This window comes from Papio anubis, chromosome 13, assembly GCF_008728515.1.
Source record: "Papio anubis isolate 15944 chromosome 13, Panubis1.0, whole genome shotgun sequence".
NCBI lineage: Eukaryota > Metazoa > Chordata > Mammalia > Primates > Cercopithecidae > Papio > Papio anubis.
In genome coordinates, this window is record NC_044988.1 from 66,099,227 (window position 1) to 66,124,827 (window position 25,601).

The 25,601-nt window shown below is 49.8% G+C and overlaps 2 protein-coding genes across 2 annotated transcripts in view; both read right to left on the bottom strand.

Annotated features, from left to right (window-relative positions):
• Positions 1–14,028, bottom strand: part of SHB (SH2 domain containing adaptor protein B) — a 148,717-nt gene extending 134,689 nt beyond the window's left edge. Inside the window, exon 1 of the mRNA XM_021927365.2 lies at positions 12,871–14,028. Within this exon, the coding sequence (XP_021783057.2) occupies positions 12,871–13,587 (717 nt within the window). The 5' untranslated portion in view covers positions 13,588–14,028. The remainder of the gene's footprint in view (positions 1–12,870) is intronic.
• On the bottom strand, positions 13,609–14,200 carry LOC110741489 (the record flags this gene model as incomplete). Its single annotated transcript, XM_031654340.1, has 1 exon — positions 13,609–14,200. A coding segment is annotated over one exon (474 nt), but the record flags the coding sequence as incomplete, so codon positions are not given.
• Positions 14,201–25,601: the final 11,401 nt, after the last annotated feature.

Sequence of the window (25,601 nt, forward strand, 5' to 3'; positions counted from 1 at the left end):
CCTGGGTTCAGTGACGTGATGTGACACACAGTGCGGTGAGTTAGGCAGACACCCTCAGCCTCTTAGAACCACAGTCGTGTTCAGCAGTGTTCAGAAATCTGCATTTGTTCCTGGATTTATTCCCCATGAACACTCCTGGACTTAATCTGTTCCTTTAATACCAATTTTGTTAATGTCATCAGCCTCACAGCAAACACTGCAGGATGGATTTTCCTGACACCAGCATGAGCCAGAAAAAGAGAAACAGGCTAGAGTGGTCTGGAAAAAATCTCTCACTGATTGAAGACACGGGACACCTGGGTTGATGGGGGACAGAAAGGGGTGGGGTGCAGAGGAAGAACTTGGTGAATTATGATCACCTGGACTTTTTGCAGGTGTTAAAAAATTTGAGTGACCAAAATCGTGTGGCCCACACAGGCCACACCTTCAAATCCTACCCATTCTGAACTCTCCCACCAGCCACACCCACCTCAGCCCAAATGCTTCTCTTGTTTGTTCAGGGAGTCATTTACCTGCCTGTCTACGCTGGCAATGAATTTCTCCCTCTCCAATACCCACTCCTGGGCTCTGAGCTAGAGCACCCAGGCTTAACCGTCTCTGACTGTCCCATAGGACTCAGCGTAGTGCTGGAATATGGTCGGATGACTGAACACTACACCCCCTCTCTACAAAAATCACTGTGAAAACTGAAACACTCGCTTGGTTCAAGCCACATGGGCAGGGCAGACCACCGTAAGTGATCGCCTCAAACACACCTAGACAGCCCAGCCTCTGGTATCAGAGGAGGACGCCGACTTCACCAGAGGCAAGACAAGGCTGTCTTGGCCACATCCCACCCACCACAGCAGGTTTGGCATTCTGCCGTGGTGGGTAAAGATGAAGCCCTAGTTAATACCTAGTTACTTTCCTCAGATGTCAGGAGTTGAATGTGTAATAAGCGCATGGGTATCTGCTGAAGAAAGGTGTCATTTTATAAAGACAGGCCTTCATCGTCCTTATCATAATCACTGATGAGACCTAAACACTGTCAGGGCAAGATGGAGTCAAAATATTTAAGTCTAAAAAGGTACCTGAAAAAACAGACAGATCATTAACAAACAATACAGGGTGTCCAGAAACACACTAGCCATTTGGAAAACAAGATGACAACCATACTTCATACCATGAAATCAAACTCTAGGGGGATGGAAATTTTAATGTAAAAAAAAAGAAAAAAGAAAAGAAAATCCATTAACGTATTAGAAGAAAATATAAATACTAGAGTAGGGAAGACTTTTCGTTTTTTTGAGACAGAGTCTTGCTCTGTCTTCCAGGCTGGAGTACACTGGCACGATTTCAGCTCACTGCAACCTCTGTCTCCTGGGTTCAAGCAATTATCGTGCCTCAGCCTCTGAAGTAGCTGGAACTACAGGCGCACGTCACCACACCCAGCTAATTTTTTACGAGTAGAGACGGGTTTCTGCCATGCTGCCCAGGCTGGTCTCGAACTCCTAAGCTCATGTGATCCACCCATCTCGGTCTCCCAAAGTGCTGAGATTACAGGCATGAGCCACCGTGCCCAAACGGGAAGACTTTTCTCAGCAGCATGCTCAAGAAATCATGAATGTGGAGACTGATTAAATAGAAAACAATTCATTGTAACCAACAATTGCCACATATAGAACCAAAAGGCAAATTACAAACTTTAAAAAATATTCTGCAACCCAAATGGCAGGCAAGGAGCTGCCATTGTTAATCCACAAAGCATTCTTATAAATCAACAGAGAAAACCCTGCAGCAGAAAAGAATGAACAGATGATAAAGTAAACAATTTTAGAAAAGCAACACAAATGGTCAACACACATTTGCACAAGGAATCCAGGAAACTGCAAATGCAACTAACTTGCATTAGAATTCCCAGGATTGTGTGAGAAGGGTAGAACAGGTGTCAACTTGTAAAGTCTTTCTAGAACACAATTTGAAAGTATGTATCAAACTTTTTGCTGTCTTATCCAACAATTCTCAGAATCAACACAAAGGAAATAATCACAGACCTATGCAAATAATTAAGTTACAAAGATGTTCATTATGGCACTGTTAAATTGGTGAAAATGAGGAAAAGCCTAACGTGTAAACAGAATACAATGCAGCTATTAAATTACCATTGTTAAATATTTAAGATATTGTAGACATCTTTCCGTGTCTTTAAGTTTAAAAAAAATAGACGGTATTAATTTTTGTGGAGGAAAAAATAAACATATATATATATATATATATATATGCACTGAAAAATGGCTAGATAAAAAAGTAGTAAAATGTTAATGGTGGTTTCTTTGAATTACAGAATTAGGATTGGCTTCTGAGTTTTGCTTACTTATTATTTTCTATACCAAACTTGTCTTAATTTTGTTACAAGGGGTAAAAGGTTAGTCAAAAGATAAACGCGGAACTATAGCTCAAAATGCAAGCTGGCCCCTTTCTGAGGAACTGGCTCAGAGCACAGCCAACTTGGGGCCCCACACAGGGCAGGTAGGCACCGCGCCATTTCGCAAATGCCACACAGTCCCCAATCACATGTGTGGCTTTGGAATGCACCAGAGGGATTACCAGGCTGTCTGGTTTTCTGGGAGTGCACATCCAACGAAATGGTAAAGTTTCACTGTTAAGAACTTTCTGATGATTTTCATTTTTAGAATTTAGCTGTAGCCTGGAGAAACCTGAAAATTCTCATTCCTCCTAGTTCTGTTTGCATCCTCCCCGTAGCCCATGTACCAGTGAACCCACAATATAAGGGACCACTTCCTATCAGAAGCAGCCAGCAATGAAATGCTCTGCTGAGCAAAACAGTGGCTGCTCCAGCCCTGTCCCTGGAGACTTAATCACTGCACTGTCTCCACCCTCCTGTGGTGCCCAGCTCAGCCATGCAACACAGCAGGTGGCCTCTTTTGAATTAGGAGTATTGGGGCAATTTCAGACCAGTGGCAGGTGGGGCCCGGCCCCTTGCCACCTTCCTCTATCCCTGGCAAATACACCATGGCATGCCCCAAGCTCTGGCCACCCCTGACTGCACACAGCAGAGTTCCCCTTCCAATCTCAGCCACTGTGGATGGGATCCCATCTGTCTCGGATGCCCCAACCACACCTTGCTCTGGACCCATCTCCCATGAGGCCTCCTCTTCCCGATGGTTTTCCCCATTTCCTCCTACACAGAGCCCACACAGAGGGCCATCCATTTCTTCCCTGGGATCTCAGGCACCTCCTGGACCCCTAGGCCTCAGCTGCTAAATCTGCTTCATTGGTGGCTGCTCAGGGCCAAAACTCTGCAGCCATTCTGGCTCTTCTCTCTCATCTCTGTCAGGAAATCCCAAGGCCCAATTTCACCACACACGGGAATCTGCTCTCTTCTCATCACCTGCTGCCACAGCCCTGCTTCCAGCGGTCTGCCCACTGGTGCCCTCTGCTCTAAAATCTCCAGAGCCACCCTTTAAAAACCCAAGTCAGTTGCGTGGTTGGCTCCTCTGCTCAGAACCCTCTGCTGCCCCCATCTCACCCAGGGTTAGCGAGGAAGGCTTCTTCGATGCTTGTGAGGCCCGACTTCCTCTGCCCCACACCTCTCAGCCCTCATCTGCCTTCACACCTCCTCCTCGCCTGCTCCGCTCAGTCACGTTCATCTCTGCATTGCTCCCCGAACCACCCAGGCATGCTACTGCCTCAGGCTTCTGCACTGTTCCTCTTCCCTCTGCCTGGAATGCCCTCCTCGGAGAGCAGGGCGGTTCATGCCATCACAATCTTTAGCAAGGCCCTCTCTGAGCACCCAAACAAAAAGCATCCCACCCCAAATTCACACTTGCCCTCGCCTCTTTATTCCTCTTTACTTTCTTCACAGTCCCTACCCCTGACATAACTATATTTACCTGACTCCTGTCATGAGAGAGCAGGCTCAGGGGAGCATAGACTCTTATCTGCTTTGTTCATGGTTCTATTCCCGGCACCTAAACAGAACAATCCCCAGCACATAGCAGGCTCTCAACAATGAATGAATGAATGAGAAGAAAGGACTTGGCATGGGCTCTCACAGCCACACTGGGAACTCTGGGTCCAGCCTGTAAGTCAAGGCCCAGCAGTGGGCCAGGGGATCTGCTTCCCCCACCCACCCGCCCACCTGTCGAGTCACTCTCCCCTCCTTAGCCTTGGGAAGCCCCTTTCTGACCAGGAGTATTATTTGCTGCTTGGAAAAAACTGGGCCTGAGTCACTCCCTGGGGCTCTAATTCTCTCTCCATCCCCTGGACCCACCTCCAAGATCCTTCCTTTACAGCATAATGGGAAATCCAGAGACAGCTCCCCTTGGAGAAAATGGAAAGGAACTGAATGATTTAGAGGAAAATTCAGTTCTTCCTGCCTCGGGAGTTAGGAAAGCTCAAATTCTCAGGAAGTTAGTGCCGTTGAAAGTGAAACATTAATAGAAATATTACTGGAAAATACCAAACAGGAAGAGAAGGAAAATTCCATTGTGGAAGCAAGGTCCTCTGTCAATGCTCCTTAATGGTCTCAGCAAAGCGTTTCAGAATCAAAACACAGGAAGAAGCGGAAATCAATCAGGCTGTCACCCTTCCTGTAGACTCCAGCTTCGGCCACGCCACCTCCACACCACGCCGGCACAAAGGGCACTGGCCTCAACACAAGGTCAATACACACAGCAGATACTGGCCACCAGCTCTGCCTCTGCTGCGAGGCAGGGCAGAAGGCACTCCTCCCCGTGAGCCTCTGTTTCTCCATCTGCAAAAGGGAGATTACAGCCCGTTCCTCACAGAGTGGCTCTGAGAAGCAAACAAATTACCGGTGTGAAACTGCCCCCTTTAAGCTGTGGAACACTTACATAAATGTTGAAATCAGTCACTTCTACCATGCCAACAGAGGGGATATTTTACAAAGAGTAAGTCTAGCCACAAATAAGGCAGAGACAATAGAGCAAATTCGGGCATGCGATTGTGCAGTAGTATGGCAGAGTGGTTACAAACAGATGCTGGATCTGGCTTCACATCTCATCTCTGCCACTTACTGGTTGTCGGACTTTATTATTATTATTATGTTTTTTTAGATGGAGTCTCGCTCTGGCGCCCAGGCTGGAGTGCAGTGGCCCTATCTCGGCTCACTACAACCTCTGCCTCCCGGATTCAAGCGGTTCTCCCACCTCAGCCTCCCAAGTAGCTGGGATTACAGGCATGTACCACCACGCCCAGCTAATTTTTGTATTTTTAATAGAGATGGGGTTTCACCATGTTGGCCAGGCTGGTCTCCAACTCTCGACCTTAGGTGATCCACCTCGGCCTCCCAAAGTGCTGGGATTACAGGAAGTGCTGGGATTACAGGCGTGAACCACCCTGCCCGGCCGACCTGACTTTAGACAAGTGACTTAACCTCTCTGTGCCTTGGTTTCCTCATACGTAAAAACAAGAATAGTAGTAGCAGCAGTAGTAGTAGCTACCTCAAAGGACTGTAGTGAGGAGTAAGGTTACATACAAAGCACACAGAACTGCACCTAGCTCAGAGCATGTACAATAAAAGTATTAGCTAATATTACTGTAGTGGAAAGCTCCCTTAATTCAAGTGATTGTGCTTTTCTTACTCAAATACCGCCTCCTCACACTGCTTCTCCTGTGGCTCCATGAAATCAAGGCCCTGCCCAGAACAGTCTCTGTGCCAAGATGGCTTTTAGCTCACCCACACCACTTTATTTACAGATAAATTCTGACATACAGATGTGAGTTTGAACCTTGGTTCCTGTGTCCTCAACCAGAAGATAAGCTTTTCAGGGGCGGGCACTATCCAGGCCCTGGTTCATCCCTGTATCCACACAGCTCCTCATGGTGGCCTGAATATAGCAATTCCTCAGTCAGCACAGGCCATATGAAAGTTAGGATGTCAAAGACGACCACCGCCTTTGTCCTGCGGAAAATGCACCACCTTCTGGGCACAGTGGCTCACACCTGTAATCCCAGCACTTTGGGAGGCCAAGGCGGACGGATCACTTGAGCCCAGGAGTTTGAGATCAGCCTGGGCAAGATCGTGAAACCCCATCTCTACTTAAAAAAACAAAACAAAACAAAACATTATCTGGGTGTGCTGGTGTGTGCCTGCCTGTAGTCCCAGCTACTTGAGAGGCTGAGGTGGGAGAATCGCCTGCGCCCGGGAAGTTGAGGCTGCAGTGAGCTGTAATTGTGCCACTGCACTCCAGTGTGGGGGACAGGAGTGAGATCCTGTCTCAAAAAAAGAAAAAAGCACCACTCCTACCGCCACCATCAACCAACTTCAGAAAACCACAGGGTGTGTTGCCGTCAGCCAGCCAGCATCCCAGCTCTGTTGGAAAGTCACACGTCCCAGTTTATTTTCTAGGGCCAAGCTGGCCTACCCGTTCCCCACAGGTCACCACTTCTGGGCTCTCCCAGCACAAGCTAAACTAATCAGGGGAAGGCTTGACCACAGGCAAGTTCAACCTTGCTGACTCATCAGAGGAAACCACAGCTGTTTCAGATTTGACTTTTAAAGCTAATTTTTATGGGTCAGAAATGCTCTGGGGGCAAAAAGAGGATACGGTCAAGTCATGGGGGTTAAGCCCTGGGGTAATCAGTCATGTTCTGAGATTGTCAGATTAGAGAGGACAGTCACCTGATCTCTTTCAAGGAAACTTAAGTTCCTTGTTGATCAGGGCCAGTGTACCGCCAGTCTCTTTCTCCAAACAGAGCACACACAGCCTGGCGAATCCTTGAAGGGAAGGAATGCTTGGTGTTAGAATGAGAAGACATGACAGTTACAAGACTCACGTTTTGTGCAGCTGTCCCTTGGGATGTGCCAACTCTGTGCTCAGAATTTCTCTATAAAATAACTCAAGTGCTGCATTAACATCTCATTTCTGGAACTCTGAGGCAGATGGAAGAGAGAGAAACAGAAAAGCCAGATCTAGGGCCTCTTCTAGGGACACCAAAGACAAGCTTGAAAGCGGAGAAATTAGGGCAGAGGGCTGCAAGTAGCATTAAGTAAAGAGGAGGAGGAGACATGTAACACATATTCCTGTAAATATCCAAGCTTTATACTACTTATTTTCATTGAAACCACGGAAAATAGAGGAAGCATATAGGTTTTGAACTCAAGACTGCACTGGTGTGATCCTTGCTCTATCACTTTGTAGCTGTGTGACATTAGGCAAGTCATCAACCTCTCTAAGCCTCAGTTTCTTTACCTGGAATATGGGGATAAGGTAGATGATGGCACTGAAGGCTCTAATTAATGGCTTGCCTGTATCCCTGCCCTTTGCCATGGGACACTGCAGCTCCTCCTCTCTCCTTGAATCGTGGCTGGCCTTATGATTTGCTTTGGTCAACAGAAGGGTCAGCGTGCCAGTTTCCAACTTCAAGAGACCTCATGCGCTCCTGCTTTTTCTTGGAACCCTGCTGCCGTCATACGAACATGTGCTGGAGGAGGGGAGACCACACAGAACAGAGCTGAATTGTTGCAGCCCAAGGCCATCCTAAACCAGCCCACCAAACACGTAAGAAAGCCTAGCCAGGATCAGCAGGGCTGCATACCCACCCCACCCCCACTGACTGCAAAGGCATGAGTGAGCCCAACTGAGACCAGAAAAATGACTCAGATGTACAGGCTCGTGGCTATAATAAAAGCTTATCATTTAAAGCAGGGGTTGGAAACTACAGTGCACAGGTCAGCTGCCTGTTTTTTGTAAATAAAGTTTTATTGGAATACAGCTGTTCCCATTAATTTCCATATCGTCCATGGCTGCTTTCAAGCTACAGTGGCAGAGTTGAAGAGCTACGATAGAGACTACACGGCCCACAATCAAACCACAGGTGTTTTGGGGTGATTTGTTATGTAGCAACAGCTAATACAGTACCCAAGCCTCTCCCAGTGGGATGGTGAGAATTAAATGACCGAATAAGTGATTACTATGAAGCCTGGAGAATGCATTTCCCTTCTGGGGACTCAACCAGGAAAAACTGGATTTGATACGCAGCATTTCTCTCACACTACTTTCAGGGGATGGGACTTCATAGGGGAAAGTGTCCCAAGCCTAACCACAGCTACCAAATGCGACCCTGACCTTTTCCATCAGTGACACTTTAAGAACTGGAGAATGTGGCTGTTCATCAAATGGGAATGACTGACAACTCATGTTTGACCCTGGCTTCAATCAAGCCCTACATCAATGATTGTATGTGAAACAGGACAAATGATAATTCACAACTATGCAGTAAGGCACATGAGACTTTCTTCCCTTTGTGGGCTCCAACGTCCCTCTGCAGTCTCCCGCCATACCTGCCCTGCGGCCCCCAGCCATCCTCTCCAGCCTCCAGGCCATGGCACTGGCTGCTTTATTCCCTTTGCATGAAAAGCCCTCTTCCCCACTCCCCTGCTTCGGGAATTACCACTCAGCCTTCTACGCTCAGCTCAAGGGCGATCTTCTCCTGAAAGCCCTCTTTGGCTTCCCAGGCAAGTTCAGGCCCTCCTAGCCCTCTGTACACACTTCTGGCATTCCTCAGGTTGTGATATTGTCTCTCTGGTTGTATCTGTCTCCCTGACTAGACCAGGAGAAGCTGGTATTCAACTGCAAACTGAGAAGCTTCCTTCTTGGAAAGTTAGCCACCACTTATTTCTCTCTGAACTCCCCCTGCCTAGCAGGCAGTTTAGAAACTGTTTGCTGGATGTTAAAAAAAAAAAAAAAAAAAAGAAGTTAGACATGATATTATTTATTCTGTAACTATGGAAAAAGTGTTATTTAACTCAACTCTGGATGCTGACAAAATACAAAGTGTTGGTACACATCAGTATGTATTTAAAACCCGGGAAAACTGATGTCATGATGCATCCTGACTTAATTGTGGTGGAAACAACATTTATTTAATTATAATAAAAGAAACAAGACTTCAGCAGAAAACATAACTGGATAAGACCTGTTTGGCTGCACAAAAGGAGACCTACCAAAGTAACTGGCCTCTTTTGTAATCATTGTTTTTTTTTTTTAATAAAGCACAACTTGAAGGAATAATGTGTCTACCTATTCCAGTTTCATTTTCTCTTCCCAGGAGCTCAGGCCCTTACCGTCTCTCACCAGAACTACAACTGTGCCCTAACTTCGATCCCCAGATTTTGGCAGCTGTTTATAGCCTGGATGCCCCTTCACCATGGCTCTGAGTACATCCCTTCCCTGGCTCAACAACCTTCAAGGTCTCCCCTGTGGGGTCTAACTTCAAGCCCCTACCTCTCTCATATTGTCATCTCTCATTCCCCAAACAAGGCCCAGCTGCATGAAAATGCTGCTTTCCAAGAACAGGCCCCATGTTGAGATTTTGTACACATACACATACGTACATGCACACGTCTATGTTCACACACACGTATACACTTACATATGCACACCCTGACACATAAGCACTCCTGCAGCCTGCAGTCACCCTCTCCCCTGCGCTGGGATTCCACTTCCAACTCTAGATCCAGCTCAAAGCCACCTCCTAGGTGATGATCTCCCCAAATTCTCCAAGATAAAAACACTGGGAAACAAAGGATGAAATTCCTGTCAATCTCCTCCAGGGGCTCAGGCCAGAGATATGGACAAATCTCCTGCATCCTTCATTACCCCCCCTCCTCACACTTATACCAAGACATCTCTGAGCACAAAGTAAATGCTGGGAAAAATGGGCTATGTTAGGGGAGAAACCATTAGAGTAAGGCTAGTTTTTCTTCCAAATAATTACAAACGGAAAAGTGGGTGGGGTGCTGTGGCTCTCACTTGTAATCCCAGCACTTTGGGAGGCCAAGGCAGGAGGATCACTTGAGCCCAGGAGCCTGGGCAACATAGCGACACCTGATCTCTACAAATAAAAAAATTAGCCAGGTGTGACAGTACGTGGCCCCAGTAACTCAGGAGGCTAAGGTGGGAGGATTGTTTGAGCCTGGGAGGTTGAGGCTGCAGTGAGCCATAGCTGCGCCACTGCACTCCAGCCTAGGTGAGAGGGTGAGACCTCTAACAATGGACAAAGACTAAATGAGGAGCCAGAAGTGGGTTTTCCTGGATCCATGAGTGAGGGGCAGAAGGAAGGCTGGATCTACAGTGTGCCTGGCCTCCCAAAAGCTGTCTGGCTGGAAATAATGTGAAAACAACTGCTTCCTGACTGCCTGATGGGGTGGGGGTGGAGGGGTGCTGGCCAAGGATCAGGAGGTAGCCACACACAGATGGCAGAAACAAGGGCATCCAGAGTCTCTGCATTCCAAGGCTGCCCTGACCAGAAGACCCAGACGGACAGTTAAGAAGAAGCCACTGTTGCATGAGTGGTTTTCAAAGCATGGTCCCAGGACCCTCAGCCACTTCCCCTCAACCTGGGAAATGCTGGAATGCAAATACTCAGGTCCCCCACCAGGCATGCTCAATTAGTTGCTGCAGGATGGACCCCAGCAATCTGTTGTAACCAGCCCTCTAGGCACACTAAAGTTTGAGGATCACTGCACTAGAACGTTCTGCTGACCCTCTCTGGCTGCCTCCTCCCTCCTGGGTAGAAAGAACATCTGGACAACTTCTCAAAAGATCAAAGGTCTTACAGTCACAACCTAGTAGGTGAAAAGCAGCCCAGAGAGATCTTCTAAAAAATCATATCTGATCACAACACTCTCACAGCTAAATTCCTTCACAGGCCCCCTCTGTGCTTAGCTTACAAGGTCCTCCCTGATCTAGGCCCTGCCCAACTTATCTTAACCTCTCAATTTCAGTCACATGGGACTTCACCTGCAGTTCCCTGAAGCACAGGGCTCTTCTCCAGCCAACCATGGTGACCACTGCCCCCCTCACAATAACGGCCCTGCCTCCAAGGTGCACTCCTCGATGCCACACCCCCCAACCTCTTCCGTGCCCTTCATCCTTCCTGTAACCCTGTAACACAAGGTCTCATCATAGCACTCATCACCATCATGCCACTATGGCCTCTGTCATAGCATTCACTGCAGAGGGTCTCTGCTCCAGCACCCAGCAGGGGAGGGCACAGAGAAGACCCATAAGAAATATCTGGTGATGAAAAGAAGTCAAGTCTCAAACATCTTGACAACCTGGCTATAAAACAAATCATTTCTCAGTGTTTGAAACAGTCTTAATTGTAATTGGGAAAAAAATATTTACTTAAGTTTTGAACCACTAGCAGTGAAAGAGAAAGGAGATCTGCCCACCTGGGGCGTGGCTGCAGGGTAACAAGGAGGATGCATAAAGTCCGGTGCAGTTGGCAGTGACCCTATGTGCCTTCTTTTATATTCAAGACCTCCCCAGTGCCTGCACCAAGCCAAGCCTGGGCCATGCATAAGACTGCACGGAGCCTATCTGGTGTTTCCCTCACTGATCAACCACAAACCCAGGGTCCTGGTGGCTCCCAGGGAAATCTACCCCCTCTCCCAAGGCAGCTCCTGGGTGGCCACCTGGCTCCCAGCTAGTTGTCATCTAGGTGTGGCATCCTGGGTGCTTAGGAAACCCAGAGTCCAAGCTTCTGAGGCGTGCCCCAAACTGCCTCCAGGGAGAGGTGGGATCCTCCACGGACTGCCCATGCAGATCAAGCAGGGGATGGGATATTCCGGGGACCTCGGGGAGAGGAGGCCAGGCAGAAAAACTAGAGGAGGGACATTCCCTTCCTCCTCTCTCCTGGCAAACAAATAAGATCCCTTTCCAAGCACCAGCTGGCAGGTAAGAGCCTGCCTCACTGCTGTCTGGACGTCCAGTCCTAAAAGGAACTCAGACTCTTAATCTGTCTCCCCCAGCCCAGGCCTGGGCAAAGGTTTATCTTTGGGGGAAGAAGGTGGGGAGAACAACAGACACGGACCAGGGCGCTGAGAAGGAAGAAGCTCTCCCACCGGGCCTCAGATTTAATCAAAACACTGCCTTCCACCAGAAGTAGACAGAACAAGTATTATTTTATGGGGGAAGGGAGGGCTTCACAGGAGTGTGAAGGAGGAGGAGGGGGCCTAGTCTGGCTGTAATTAACTCGTCTGCTTCAAAGGGAGGGAACTAGATGGCCTAATGCGTTAGGAAGGGGGTTGTCACAAAGTCCCCCCGTGTTCCTGGGACCGTATGGGGTAGGGTTGAGGTCAGGAAGGAAGCAGGTGAGGATAGGAGGGGTGGGGTCTCCTTCCAGCCGGGCCTGATAGGCTGACCCCCTCCCGCGCGCAGCGGCAGGAACTGACGGGTTCGGTGAGGAGCGCTCTTGGAGGCAGCGCATTTCAACCGGAAAAGCACGCGTGGAGGTTCCCGGAGCAGCTCCGGTACCAGGCAGCCCGATTTGGAAACCTGGAGCTGGGGGTGGGGCGGGGCGGGGCAGGGCCGGGCAGGGCAGCCGCGAGGGATTTACATATACACGCTGGAGACAGCCGGTCCAGATCTGCCACCAAGAATGCTGTGTAATATTGGGCGAGTCCCTTCCTTGCTCTGGACCTCAGTTCCCCACCTAGAGCGTGAGCGGAGGGTGGAGGCTGGAGTAAGGGGAGTCAGGAGTCAAAGCTCTTTGAAGTCCTTGACAGCTCCGACTCTGACTTTACTCCTTGGCAGCCGGAAGGGCTGGCTAGGTCCGTCTTCCTGGGACAAGGCTGGGCCGGGCGCTCTCGCTCGGGCTGTGGGCTCAGAGAGGAGACGTTCTGGGAGCAGCGGCGAAAGCGGTGGTGTCAGGAGGCCGCCGGTCCCAGGAAAAGCGAGCGGGAGGGGGCAGAACCGGGAAGCAGCACGCCAGCCCCGACCCAGGGTCCTAGGCCGAAGCTGAAGTAGGGACTCGACACCAGAGCGGTGGGTGCCTTGGTTTCCCCGTGCGCACCGTGGCTCTTTTGGAACCTCGGGAAGAGGCCAAGGGGCACCTTACCTTGTCCTTCTTGCCGGCCCCGCTCTCCTCCGCGGCTGAGGCGGCGCACTTGTTGAGCAGTTTCTTGCCTCCGCAAGCCGTCGGGCTCCAGGTGCGGCCGCCCGCGCAGGCGCTCCCCAGGGGGTCCCCGGCCCCGCCGCCCGCCGCGCTCTCCACTTTGATGAGGCGGTGCTTGGGGGAGATGTAGCGCACCTCGGCCGGCGTGGCGGGCCGCCGCTCGCTGCTGCTGCGGTAGAGGTGCGGGGAGCCGGAGGAGGAGGACGACGACGCGGCGGCCCCCGCGCCCGAGGAGGCGCAGCAACAGCCCGCGGCGCCCGACGCGGACGAGGCCGAAAAGGCGCGTTGCACCCCGCCTGGCTCCCCGCCGCCGCCGCAGTAGTCCAGGCGGCACATGGCGCGCAGTTTGCGCAGCGACGAGCCAGGCCCGTTGTAGGGGTCCTCGAAGTCGCGTTCCTTCTGCGCGCGGTAGGCGCGGATGAGGTCGCTGGTGCTGCCGCTGTCGTCGGGCAGGGAGCCCGATGAGGCCGAGAAGCAGGAGGCGGTGGCCGGACCGCAGGACGCCGAGGCGGCGGAGGAGGCCTGCGGCACGGCCTGGGGGGGCTGCGAGGGCCGCTCGCCCCGGCGCCGCTGCTCGCGGTAGTCTGGCCGCGGCGGCTGCGGGGGGCTCTTGGTCTTGCTGTTGCCCAAGCTGAAGTACTTGTTTAGCCACTTGGCCATGGCGAGAGGCCGCCTAGGGCCGCGGCGTGGGAGCCCGGTCCGCCGCCGCGGCCATTCGGGGGGCAGCGCTGCCGCGCAGGTCCCTCGGCGCCCCGGCCCCGGCGGGGGGCGTCCGGGGCGCCCGCTCGCGACGCCAAGTTCAAGTTCTCGCCGCCGCCGCCTCCTGCCGGCAGCTCTCTGGCTCCGGCAGCTGCAGCACCGCCCTCCGCCTAGCGCCGCCCGAGCTAGGGATCTCGCGCCCCTCGTGGGCGCGTCTCATGGGGTCCCGGCCCACGACCCGGGGGAGAGCGGAAGGTCCGAGCGCTACCGCCGCAGACCCTGTGGCCGTAAGCCCCCCGCCGTGGAGCGCGCTCCTGCCCCGTCGGAGCCGCAGCCTCCGCCTTGGCCGGGATCTGCGGCTGCCGCGGGAACTTCTCGGCGTCCTCGGCTCCCTTCTTCCTTCCTGCGAGCGCTGGGGCGAGCTCTGCCGCGCAGCCGAGGAGAATGCGGCCGGGAGAGACAGCGAGCGACGGAGGGAGGCAGCCGGCGCCCGCCCGAGCCCGCGCGCCCGTGCCCGTCCCGGCGGCGCCTGTCGCTGCCACTGCCGCCTCCCGAGCCGCCGCGTGTGTGACACTCAGGCCGCCAGAGCCCGCCCCGCGCCGCCGTCCCGCCCTCCCGGAGCCCGCGCGCGCCCCGCCCCCCGTCCGCCCCCGCAGACCCAGCACCGCCCACCCCCGCGAGCCTGGCCCGGGGCCGCGGCCCAAGCCCCGCCTCCCTCGCGCCCGGGGCCGGGGTGGGCGCACCTCTCCGCTCCGGCACGCGCCACCTCCCGCGGCCGCCCAGGCGCCAGCACCAGGGTCGTGCCCCAGGGCGCCGGGGTCCCGCCGCGCAGCCGGCTCCGCCTAGCTTGCTGCTCGCCGCTGCCTCGGGCGAGAGGTTGCCTGGCGGAGCCTGCTACGCGCAGAGGCCAAACCTGTCCGCAGTCCTCCGGGACCCCGCGCGTTGTTCACTCCAACCCCCCTGTCGGGGTTGAGGAGTGGGGGTGGATTAACACGGAACCTTTCTAGTTTACAGCGTGGCCCGTGTGGAGGAAATGCAGTGCCGAGTGTCCTTAGGGACAGACTGGCTGTCCCCCTTTTCCTTAAAGGGACAGACTCCGGTTCAGCCCCGTGCACCGGGTCTTCGGAGGAATCTTTATGCTAATGAGTGTATTAGCAGTCCAGATGACGGATGTGGCCGGGATAGGCGGTGGGAGCCGGGCCCAGCACCAATCCGAGGGCAAGTCTAGGGGAGGTCGGAATGTTTGCTTACCTTTTCACCTCTGAGGAAGTCGAGGCTTTAGCCCTGTTCACTGCCAGCCTGGCGGAGCAAGTTGTGGGAACGTTTAATGCCATATGTTGTAGGGGCTGGCAGGGCTCCATTTAATACAGGAACTCGGCCGGGTGCGGTGGCTCACGCCTATAATCCCAACACTTTGGGAGGCTGAGGCGGGTGGATCACGAGGTCAGAAGTTCAATACCAGCCTGGCCAAGATGGTGAAACCCCGCTGTAAAAATAGAAAAATTAGCCGGGTGTGGTGGCAGGCACCTGTAATCCCAGCTACTCGGGAGGCTGAGGCAGAGGTTGCAGTGAGCCGAGATCGCACCACTTCACTCCGGCCTGGGCAACAGAGCCAGACTCCGTCTCAAAAAAAATAAATGACCTCATTTTACAGATGGAGAAACTGAGGCCCAGGGGAAAGTCACACAGGTGGACTTGGATGCCAGTTCCTAAATCTGGTGGCACCACAATTATGTCTTTTCCAAGAGTCTCTTCTTTGCGATTTCAGATCATCCTTTGATTATTAACCAAAATTGGGGAAATAGGCCCAAGGAGTGGCCCAATTTGCTCAGTGTAACTTTTCCTGGGATCTGCACCTAGGGGAGGTGGCATGCTCCCTGTTGAGAGGGAAATGCTGCCTGAAGATGAAGTAGCTGCCACTAGTGCCTGGTGCTGCTTTGAATTTGCCTGGGCAAGCCCCAAAATGTGACTTAACTCTGAGATGTGGGCAGCTGAGAGCTGAGAAATTCTCTAAGAATGTTGATTTACTAAAACAATAACCCGAATCAAGAATCTGCATTTACTGTCCATCTATTATAGATGTGATTTGGGGGAGTCTGTTTTTCCGCTATCCTGTAGTAACAGCGGGAACTGTGAGGGCAGACAGCAAGGCCAGGGGCTCTTTTGATCACATTGTAGTTCTGGCCACGCTGGAAGTGGAGGTCAAACTCTCAGTCTGAGACACTTGGACAGGGAAGACCTGAGAGCTGTTACTGCTTCCTCTCTGTAACCCACCCAGACTCATGCCTGAGGCCACAGCGCAGAAGTGATAGAAGCAGGACTCGAACTAGGTCTTATCCTGAAGCTGACCTCCGTCTGCTCAGCCACACACAGTAGTAAAGTGGAATTGACTTCAAATTTGTTCTTCCAGAATCAAGCTATTTGCCCTTTCCCTCCTTGGTCAGACAATACTGTCATCCTCTGTGGCCAATTGAATTTTCCAAACCCACTATGTCTCATAGTCACAGATACTGTCACCAACTACACAGCCTCTTCATTGCCTGAGATCTATTTACTTAGCATTTCACAGTAAATAATCTAAGGGGTGTGTGTGTGTGTGCGCGCGCGTGTTTGATGTGTCTGGGGCATGCAGAGAGGACCCAGAAGTTGACCTGGCTAGGATGTTTATTTTGAATATACCTAGACTTGAATATCTCCGTTACCCTTTAAATTGCTCCTCTGTCACATTGGCACTTAATTATCTTGCATATAAGGAGGCCTCAGTAGAAAACCTGAAAGGCAAGGACATCCTTGTCTTAAGCCCCACCTTTCATCCAACCACAAATCCTCCCCAGCTACCTTCCTTCCCATTTCTACTTCTGAGCTCAGATCCTGGCAATAGGCCAGGCCATCTGAGACAAGAAAGTCCTCTCTGGAATCTGGAAGCTTGCTCCCTTCTTTTGCCTTGCACATGGAAGGGTTATCTCTGCCTTTTCCAAAGGTTCAGGAAGAGACGTTATATTTCGTAACTTATTTTTTCCATGTCACTTTCAGCAGGCCATAGGGTCGTATCCACTTTCCCATGTGATACCTCTGCTGGGGTGTAATTTGCAAGCCAGAATTATTGTAATGCTATAGTATTATGCCAAGAACGTCCAGAGCACTTGTGTATCTGCTCAACCCTTAGACACTCTGTATATAATTAACCCTCCTCAACATCCCTGCAATCTGGTGTTATTCCCAGTTTACAGATGGGGTAGCTGGCCTAAGGTGGTATTTACCTCAAGCAGGCAAAAACCACATGGGTGTTTTCCTTTAGGAGCTTGTAGAGACAACTATCCAAGACTCAGAGTCCGAAATAATCATTCTGAAGGGAAATAGAAAAAGCTTCCTAAGGACTATGCCAAATGGTTTAGGAAGGCAAACACTTGTGGGAGAAGTATTAGAGCACTATAGGAAGGAAGAGATGGACGGACTGTCTTTTCAGAGATCCAGCCACTCCATTTTACAGAGGGCAAACTGGTACCGGTGAAGGGAAGAGATTAAATCAAGAGGCACAGCTAGGATTGGTCTCCAGTCTCTTGACATCACAAACTCAACATTGTCTGATGCTGTAAACTGTGTCCATCATTTTTGGAATTTTTGCTTTTCATGTCCTCCTCCAGTCCCACCCTAGTTTTCTTATTAGAAAGGTTGAGTATGGCCCTATTTCTGTTTCTGTTCTATCTTAGCCTATCACTTTAGAACAAGAGCCCCTCAAGCTGCCAGGGGCATGGTGTCTCCTTTGCTGCGCCTCTTTCCAGTATCTGGAGGAAGGCTGTGCCACTTGTACAGGTCCAGAAAAAGAGTGCCACCACCAACCCAACAGACTCATCTACTACTACTTCTTCTTTTTTTTTTTTTTTGAGATGGAATCTGGCTCTGTTGCCCAGGCTGGAGTACAGTGGAGTGATCTCAGCTCACTGCAAGCTCCGCCTCCTGGTTTCATGCCATTCTGCCTCAGCCTCCCGAGTAGCTGGGACCACAGGCCCCCACCACAACGCCCAGCTAATTTTTTTGAATTTTTTTTTTTTTTTTAAGCAGAGATGGGTTTCACTGTGTTAGCCAGGATGGTCTCGATCTCATGACCTCGTGATGCACCCGCCTCAGCCTCCCAAAGTGCTGGGATTACAGGCGTGAGGCACCGCACCCAGCCCTTTTTTGTTTGTTTGTTTCTTTCTTTCTTTCTTTTGAGACAGTGTTTCGCTCTTGTTGCTCAGGCTAGAGTGCAATGGGATGATGTCGGCTCAACACAACTTCCACCTCCCGGATTCAAGCGATTCCCCTGCCTTAGCCTCCTGAGTAGCTGGGATTACAGGCATGCACCACCATGCTGGGCTAATTTTGTATTTTTAGTAGAGATGGGGTTTCTCCATATTGATCAGGCTGGTCATGAACTCCCGACCTCTGGTGATCTGCCCATGTCGGCCTCCCACATCAGCCTCCCAAAGTGATGGGGTTACATGTGTGAGCCACCGCACCTGGCCTCATCTACTTTTTTTTAGATAACATTATTCAGTTCTGTCCATTGAATGGTAACGTCAGTCCCCTGTCTGTGTACCAGGCCCTGGGGGATGCAGAGATCATCTGAACCACAGTCTGTCACCAATAATTATACAAGGCAAGACGAGAGAAGTGCAAGACAGAACAAGGGACAAAGAGCTGTGGGGCTATGGGGAAGGGAGATTTTAATTATGAGACGGGGTAGATCATAATGGGTTCTTAGTAGAGGTGATATCTGGTCTGGGCCTTGAAGAGTCAGTAGCATTATGATATAGTAGAAGTAGACAAGAGAATTCTACACAGAGAGAGAGGTGTAGAAGCCACACATCATGAAAGGCATAGAAGCAAGAACATGTGGCAAACCACTTGGGCCATAATGAGTTTCCAAGTGGAGTAGGAGTAGCTGAGAATCTGTGAATGCACAGAATGGTGGGTAAGGGTAGAAAGGTAGGCTGTACTCCATCAGGAAGAGTTTTGAATATCAAACTCAGGAGAATTTTTTATCTTGTAGGCAGTAGGGAGCCACTGAAGGTCTTTGAGCAAGGAAATTAATTACCTTATGTTTTCTGCATTTTATAAAGATTATTTGGGAAGCAGTGTGGAAGATGTATTTCTTGGGGAGAGACAGAAAGTAGGCAGAGCAGTTAAAGGAACATTAAGGAACCAGAAAATGGTGCATAGAACAGTAGCTAGTGCACAGAAGGCACTCAGTACTTTTGTTGAATGAATAAATAACGTTGAAGTAGTGAAAGGGTGTTAAGTCATTTTAGAGGACAGACTCTGCCTGACTCTCAAGTCTTTGCCTTTGGGCCACTTAGTGAGTGGTGACCAACCACTTCCCAGTGAAAGGTGATGCTGCAGGAAGGAGAAGGTGGCTGACTTGGCATTAGCTACCTGTATAAACAGCTGTGAGGGTCAGGGCACAAGTCTGAGCTGGAGGTATAGATTTGGGAGTTACTAGAGCTCAGTAAAGATCTGAAGCCAAAACCTCTGTCATCCATGACCCCTTAGTTCATTCCTACTTTATCCAGCCTGTCGGCAAAGTATATGCAGAATCCGGCCACTACTCACCACCCCCACCTCTACCACCCTGGACCAAGACTCCTTCATCTCTTGCCTGGATTATTGTGGGAATGTCTTGTCCATCTTCCCTGCCTCCATCTCACCCCAGCAGTCAGTGATCCTATTAAAAATGGGTGTGATTATGTCTTTCCTCTCTTCACATCCCCCCTGGAATCCTCATTTTCCTAATAGGAAATGCCAAAATTCTTACAGTGGCCCATAAGGCCTTGTATGACTGGTCCCCTTAAACTCCTAACCTCCTGTTATACTATCCTTTCTCTCCTGCTGCAGTCCAGCTGCCTCTTTGCTGTTCCTTGAAGCCTCTAGGCACACTCGTGCCTCGAGGCCTTTGCACTGTTGTCTCCTCTGCCAAGAGTGTTTTTCCCCAGCTATCCCCATGGCTCACCCTTCACTTCCTTCAGGTCTTTATTTAAATGTCACATGCTCAGTGAGGCCTCCCCGGGCACAGTGTCTAGAACTGCAGTCCCCGCTCAACACTTGCCATCCCTCTTCCTCGTTTTATTTTCCTGAGAACTCTCTTCCTCATTTTACCTACTGTATATTTTACGTATATTTCTTGTTCATTCTTTGTCTTGCCCCACAGCGGGAAAGAGATCTTTGCCCTTTTGTTCACTGCGTATCTCCAATGTCCAGAACAGTGCCTCTGGTCATACTCTGTAGGCACATGATAAGTATTTGTTGAATGAATGAGTGGATGGAAGTGATTGATATCATGGAGAGTGGAAGAACAGAAGGTCACAGCTGGACATCTCTGTCCACTTCAGCTTGCTAGCCTTGGCCTGGAGGTAGGAGCATGTCAGACTTACTATGTTTGAAAAAATATATATGTAAGATGTACATGATGTTTTGATATACATATACATAGTGAAATAGTTTCTGCAGTCAAATTAAGCAAGTTAACATATCATCTCACATAGTGACCTTTCTGTGTGTGTGGTAAGAGCACCTAAAATCTGCTCTCTTGGCAAATATCCAGTATCCAATGCAATATTGTTAACTTGTGTCCTCATGCTGTACATTACAGTCCTAGACTTATTTATTCTACGTATCTGTACCCTTTGACCTACATCTCCGCATTCTCCCCAATCTTGTCCTCTCGCCTCCTCTGGTAACCACCATCCCCCTCTCTGTTTCTATGTATTCAACTTTCTCTAAAAACAGATTCCACATGCAGGTGAGATCATAGAGTATTTGTCTTTCTGTATCTGACTTATTTCATTTAGTAGAACATCTTCCAGATTAATCCATGTCATCACAAATGGCAGTATCTCCTTTTCTAAAGCTGGGTGGTGTCCCATTGTGTGTACATAATTTTTTTATTTTTAATTTTTATTTATTTATTTATTTTTGAGACAGGGTCTCACTGTGTCATCCAGGCTGGAGTACAGTGGCATGATTTGGCTCACTGCAGCCACAACCTCCCAGCCTCAAATGATCTTCTCACCTCAGCTTCCTATGTAGCTGGGACTACAGTTGTGTGCCACCACGCCAGGCTAATTTTTAAGTTTTTTGTAGAGACAGGGTCTTACCATGGTGTCGAGGCTAGTTTCGAGCTCCTGGGGTCAACTGATCTGCCCGCCTTGGCCTCTCAAAGTGCTGGGATTACAGGCATGAGCCACTGCACTCAGCATATTTTTATTTTTATGGGTACATAGTAAGTATATGTATTTGTGGGGTATGTGAGATTTTCATACAGGCATGCAATGTATAATAATCAACATCAGAGTAAATGGAGTATCCACCACAATTTTTTAACCCTTTCATCCATTGAGTGAATGTTAGGTTAATTCTGTATCTTGGCTATTGTGAATGCTGCTGCAATGGAAGTTCACCATCTCTAGGAGGTGCTGGCTTCATTTTCTTTGGGTATATACCCAGAGGAGAGTTTACTGGGTCATATGGCAGTTCTAGTTTTAATTTTTTTGGGAACCTCATACTGTTTTCCATAATGTCCGCACTAAATTTACATTCCCATCAACAGTGTGCAGAGGTTCCCTTTCCCTTTTCCACACCCTCACCCACACTTGTTATCTCTTGTCTCTTTGATAATAGCCCTCCTAAGAGATGGGAGGTGGATCTCATTGTGGTTTTAATTTGCATTTCCCTGTTGATTAGTGATGTTGAGCACCTTTCCTATATATGTTGGCCATTTTTTATGTCTTTGTTGGAGAAATGTCCATTTAGGTCCTTTGCCCATTTTAATTTAATTTAATTTATTATTATTATTTTTGTGTGTGTGTGGGAGATGGAGTCATGTTCTGTCACCCGGGATGGAGTGCAGTGGTGTGATCTCAGCTCACTGCAACCTCTGCCTCCCAGGTTCAAGCAATTATCCTGCCTCACCCTTCCAAGTAGCTGGGATTACAGGCACCCGCTACCACACCTGGCTAATTTTTGTATTTTTAGTAGAGACGACGTTTCACTATGTTGACCAGGCTGATTTTGAATGACTGACCTCAGGTGATCCACCTGCTTCGGCCTACCAAACTGCTGAGATTACAGGCATGAGCCACTGCGCCCAGCCCTTTGCCCATTTTTAAATTGGGTTATTTAATAATTAAAAGAAAAGCTGGGCGTGGTGGCTCACGCCTGGGATCCCAGCACTTTGGGAGGCCGAGGCAGGTGGATCACAAGGTCAGGAGTTCAAGACCAACCTGGCCAAGATAGTGAAACCCCATCTTTACTAAAAATACAAAAAAGTAGCCAGGCATGGTGGGCGCCTGTAATCCCAGCTACTCGGGAGGCTGAGGCAGAGAATTGCTTGAACCCGGGAGGTGGAGGTTGCAGTGAGCCGAGATCATGCCACTGCACTCCAGCGAGACTCCATCTCAAAAAACAAACAAGCAAACAAACCCTTTTGCTATTGAGTTGTGTGAGTTTCTTGCATCTTTTAAATATTAATCCCTTATCAGATATGTGGTTTGCAAATGTTTTTTCCCAATCTGTAGGCTGCCAGTTCATTCTGTTGATTGTTTCCTTTGTTATGCAGAAGCTTTTTAATTTGATGTAGTTCCGCTTGTTTATTTTTGCTTTCATTGCCTATGCTTTTGGTGTGATACCCAAAAAAATCATTGCCAAGGCCAGCGTCAAGGAGCTTTTCTTTTGTGTTTTCTTCTAGGAGTTTTATAGCTTTGGGTCTTTCGTTTAGGTCTTTGATTCATATTGAGTCAATTTTTGTGTCTGGGGTAAGGTCAGGGTCCCATTTTATTATTTTCCATGTGAAAATCCAATTTTCCCAACATCATTTATTGAAAAGACTGTCTCTTCCCCATTGTGTGTTCTTGGTGCCCATGTCGAAAATTAGTTGACCATATACACTCAGGTTTATTTCTGGGCTCTATTCTCTCCATTGGTCTATGTGTCTGTTTTTATGCCAGAGCCATACTGTTTTAAATTGCTGTACTTTTGAAGCACATGCATTCTGGGGTTCTGTTCTCAGATCTCTTAAATGGAGGAAGCAGAACATGACTCATCTCTGCCTTCCTGGCATCCGGAGGGGGCTCCAGGAAGGTTGTGGCATCCAGTTAGCGCCTTCCACATGAGTCCCAGTCCTGCTGACATGCAAGCCTGTCCCCAGTGTCGCTGAGCCAGCTGTTGTTCTCTCCACATCAGGTACAACTAATCTTAGGAATCTCATTATGGGTCGAGAAATAATCCTCTATATCTAGATTAAAGTCTGTGTTTTGACCATTACTGTGCACTGAGCATTGAGCCGACAGTTTAATTGAGCTGTTTATGCCGCTGCCTTGATCTCTTCCCAGAGAATTTACAGCTAATTCCAAGTGTCTCTGTGAATTAAGTGGGCCTCTCCCAACATGCTTTGCCCGGTGTTTGCCTGTTTCAAATCCCACTTGTCCTTGTGTTACCCAATTATGGGCTCTCACTCACAGCTGTCTCTGGCCCTGCCACTTACAGTCCACTTCCTCTCTGAGGTGGCCATTAATGATGTGGCCCCAGAATGGCCATAACCCAGGACAGCCTCTGTGATACTTACAGCAATAGGAAAGGGGGTGGAGGTGAGGATGGGGTGGAGCAGAGAGGTCATAAATTATGACCTCAGTGACCCTTTGAAATCACCTCCAGGCAACTGACAGTCACCTTCTAGCAAGAAGAGGGTATATGCCTTTGCAAAGTTAAGTGTAATGGAAGCAAAGAGTTCCAGTCTGGGGTGAAGACTCCTGCATTCTTATCTGACATCCTCTGTGACCTCTGGGGCTAGTTTGTAAAATATAAGCTGGCAGATCATTGTTTTCCATTCAGGATAGTAGAGGTGTCTTAGGATAGGGCTGCCATATTTAGAAAAAAAAAAAATGGTGGCTCATGCCTAGCACTTTGGAAAGTCAGGGCAGAGAGGATTGCTTGAGCCCAGGAACTAGAGACCACCCTAGGCAACATAGTAAGACCTGGTCTCTACAAAAAATAAACAAAATTATGCTGGGCGCTCATGCCTGTAATCCCAGCACTTTGTGAAGCTGAAGCAGGCAGATCGCTTGAGGTCAGGAGTTCAAGACCAGCCTGTCCAACATGGTGAAATCCCATCTTTACTAAAAACACAAAAATTAGCCAGGCACAGGTATCTGTAACCCCAGCTACTAGGGAGGCTGAGGCAGGAGAATCACTTGAACCCAGAGGTGGAGGTTGCAGTGAGCCGAGATTGCACCACTGCACTCCATCCTGGGTGACGACAGAGCAAGACTCCTTCTAAAAAAAAATTAGCTGGACATGGTTGTGCAAGCCTGTAGTCCCAGCCATTCAAGAGGCTGAGATGGGAGGATCACTTGAGCCTGGGAGGTTGAGGCTGCAGTGAGACATGATTGTGCCACTGCCCTCCAGCTTGGGTGACAGAGGGAGACCCTGTCTCAAAAACAACAACAACAAAGGACATCCATGAGATAGTTGGGACATACTTATAGCTAATTATTATTTATTTACCAGAAATCCAAGTATAACTGAATACTCTGTATTTTCTCTGGTGCCTTACTCAAGGGGCTGTGTACGCAGGGCCCTGATCTACAGGTGGGTGCTAAGAGAGCAAATGAGTTGAATTGCTTTGCAGTGATGCATCTTAATGGTCAAACTGCCTGCCATCTGGCAAATGCAGCATAAATTATGAAGCCTGCAAATCCGCTGAGTGCAGTGGCTTTTTCAGTCCCAAACGTCAGACTGATAGCCGTCTCAAAGGCCACCACTGGAACCCGGGGCTTAGTGGCAATAGGTCAATTTAGGCCAGTGAGAGTCAGAAGTACACAGGGGCATGTAGGGGCAGAAAGGTCTGGGTCAGATAGCCTGAAGGTCTGGCAGAAGGATCTGTGAAGCTTGTAGGCAAGGAGGAAGTGAACGTGGGGAGAAAAGAAATCAGGCCTGGTCGGAGGACATCACAGGTCAGTCAGGTGCCAAGGAGTCCCCGGGTTCTAAGGGCGCTGGCAGAGAGAGAATATATGGGGATATCTGCAGGGCTGGGTGGGTGGTCAGACCTTGCTTCTGCTTGGAGCTTCTGCTAGGAGCTTCTGCCTCAGGTCAGGCCAGAACTGGGACAGACTGGAGGAGGCTGGTGTCAGAGTGAAGCAGGAAGGCTGTGCTTGCTTTGATTTGCTTCAGAAGCAAGTGGTGATCAAGAACACAGCAGTGTTTTTCTGCAACTGAGGAGGACTTAAATACTATGAGCCAACCAGCACCTTTAGGTTTTCTTCTATGGGGGATTAGCTTTGGGATTACCAGGTACCCAGGATGTGTGATCCTCCTCTTCTTGAGAGAGGTCTGGAGGGTAGGCAGCAGGGGCTGTGCATTATTCACTTCTGCCCACCCGGGATTCTCTGAGTGCCTGCCAAGTGCTAGCCCCAGTGACTGTGTGTGGGATTGAATCTAGTAGAAATCCACCAAGTCACAGTTCTTAAATCTGAGTTATTACCTCTGGCCTTAAACCACACCACCACATGCAAAAGGGCACCTTTATCTTTGCAGAATCATTGCAGACTCTCCTGCTGGCTGCATCCATCTCTGCCTCCCTCCCACATCCTCCTGCAGAGCATCCTCTCTGTGCACAGCAGTCCAGATGTTAGACCCACCCAGCTCCCGTGCCTGGGCTTCACACACTGACTGTAACAACGGAAACAAAAGACATACCGGGCGCTGTGGCTCACGCCTATAATCCCAGCACTTTGGGAGGCCAAGGTGGGTGGATTGCTTGAGTCCAGGAGTTCAAGACCGCCAGCCTGGGCCACGTGACAAAACCTCATCTCTACAAAAAATACAAAATAAAATATTAGCCAGGCATGGTGGCGTGTGCCTGTGGTCCCAGCTACTTGGGAGGCTGAGGTGAGAGGATTGATCGAGGCTGCTGTGAGCCATGATTGTGCCACTGCACTCCAGCC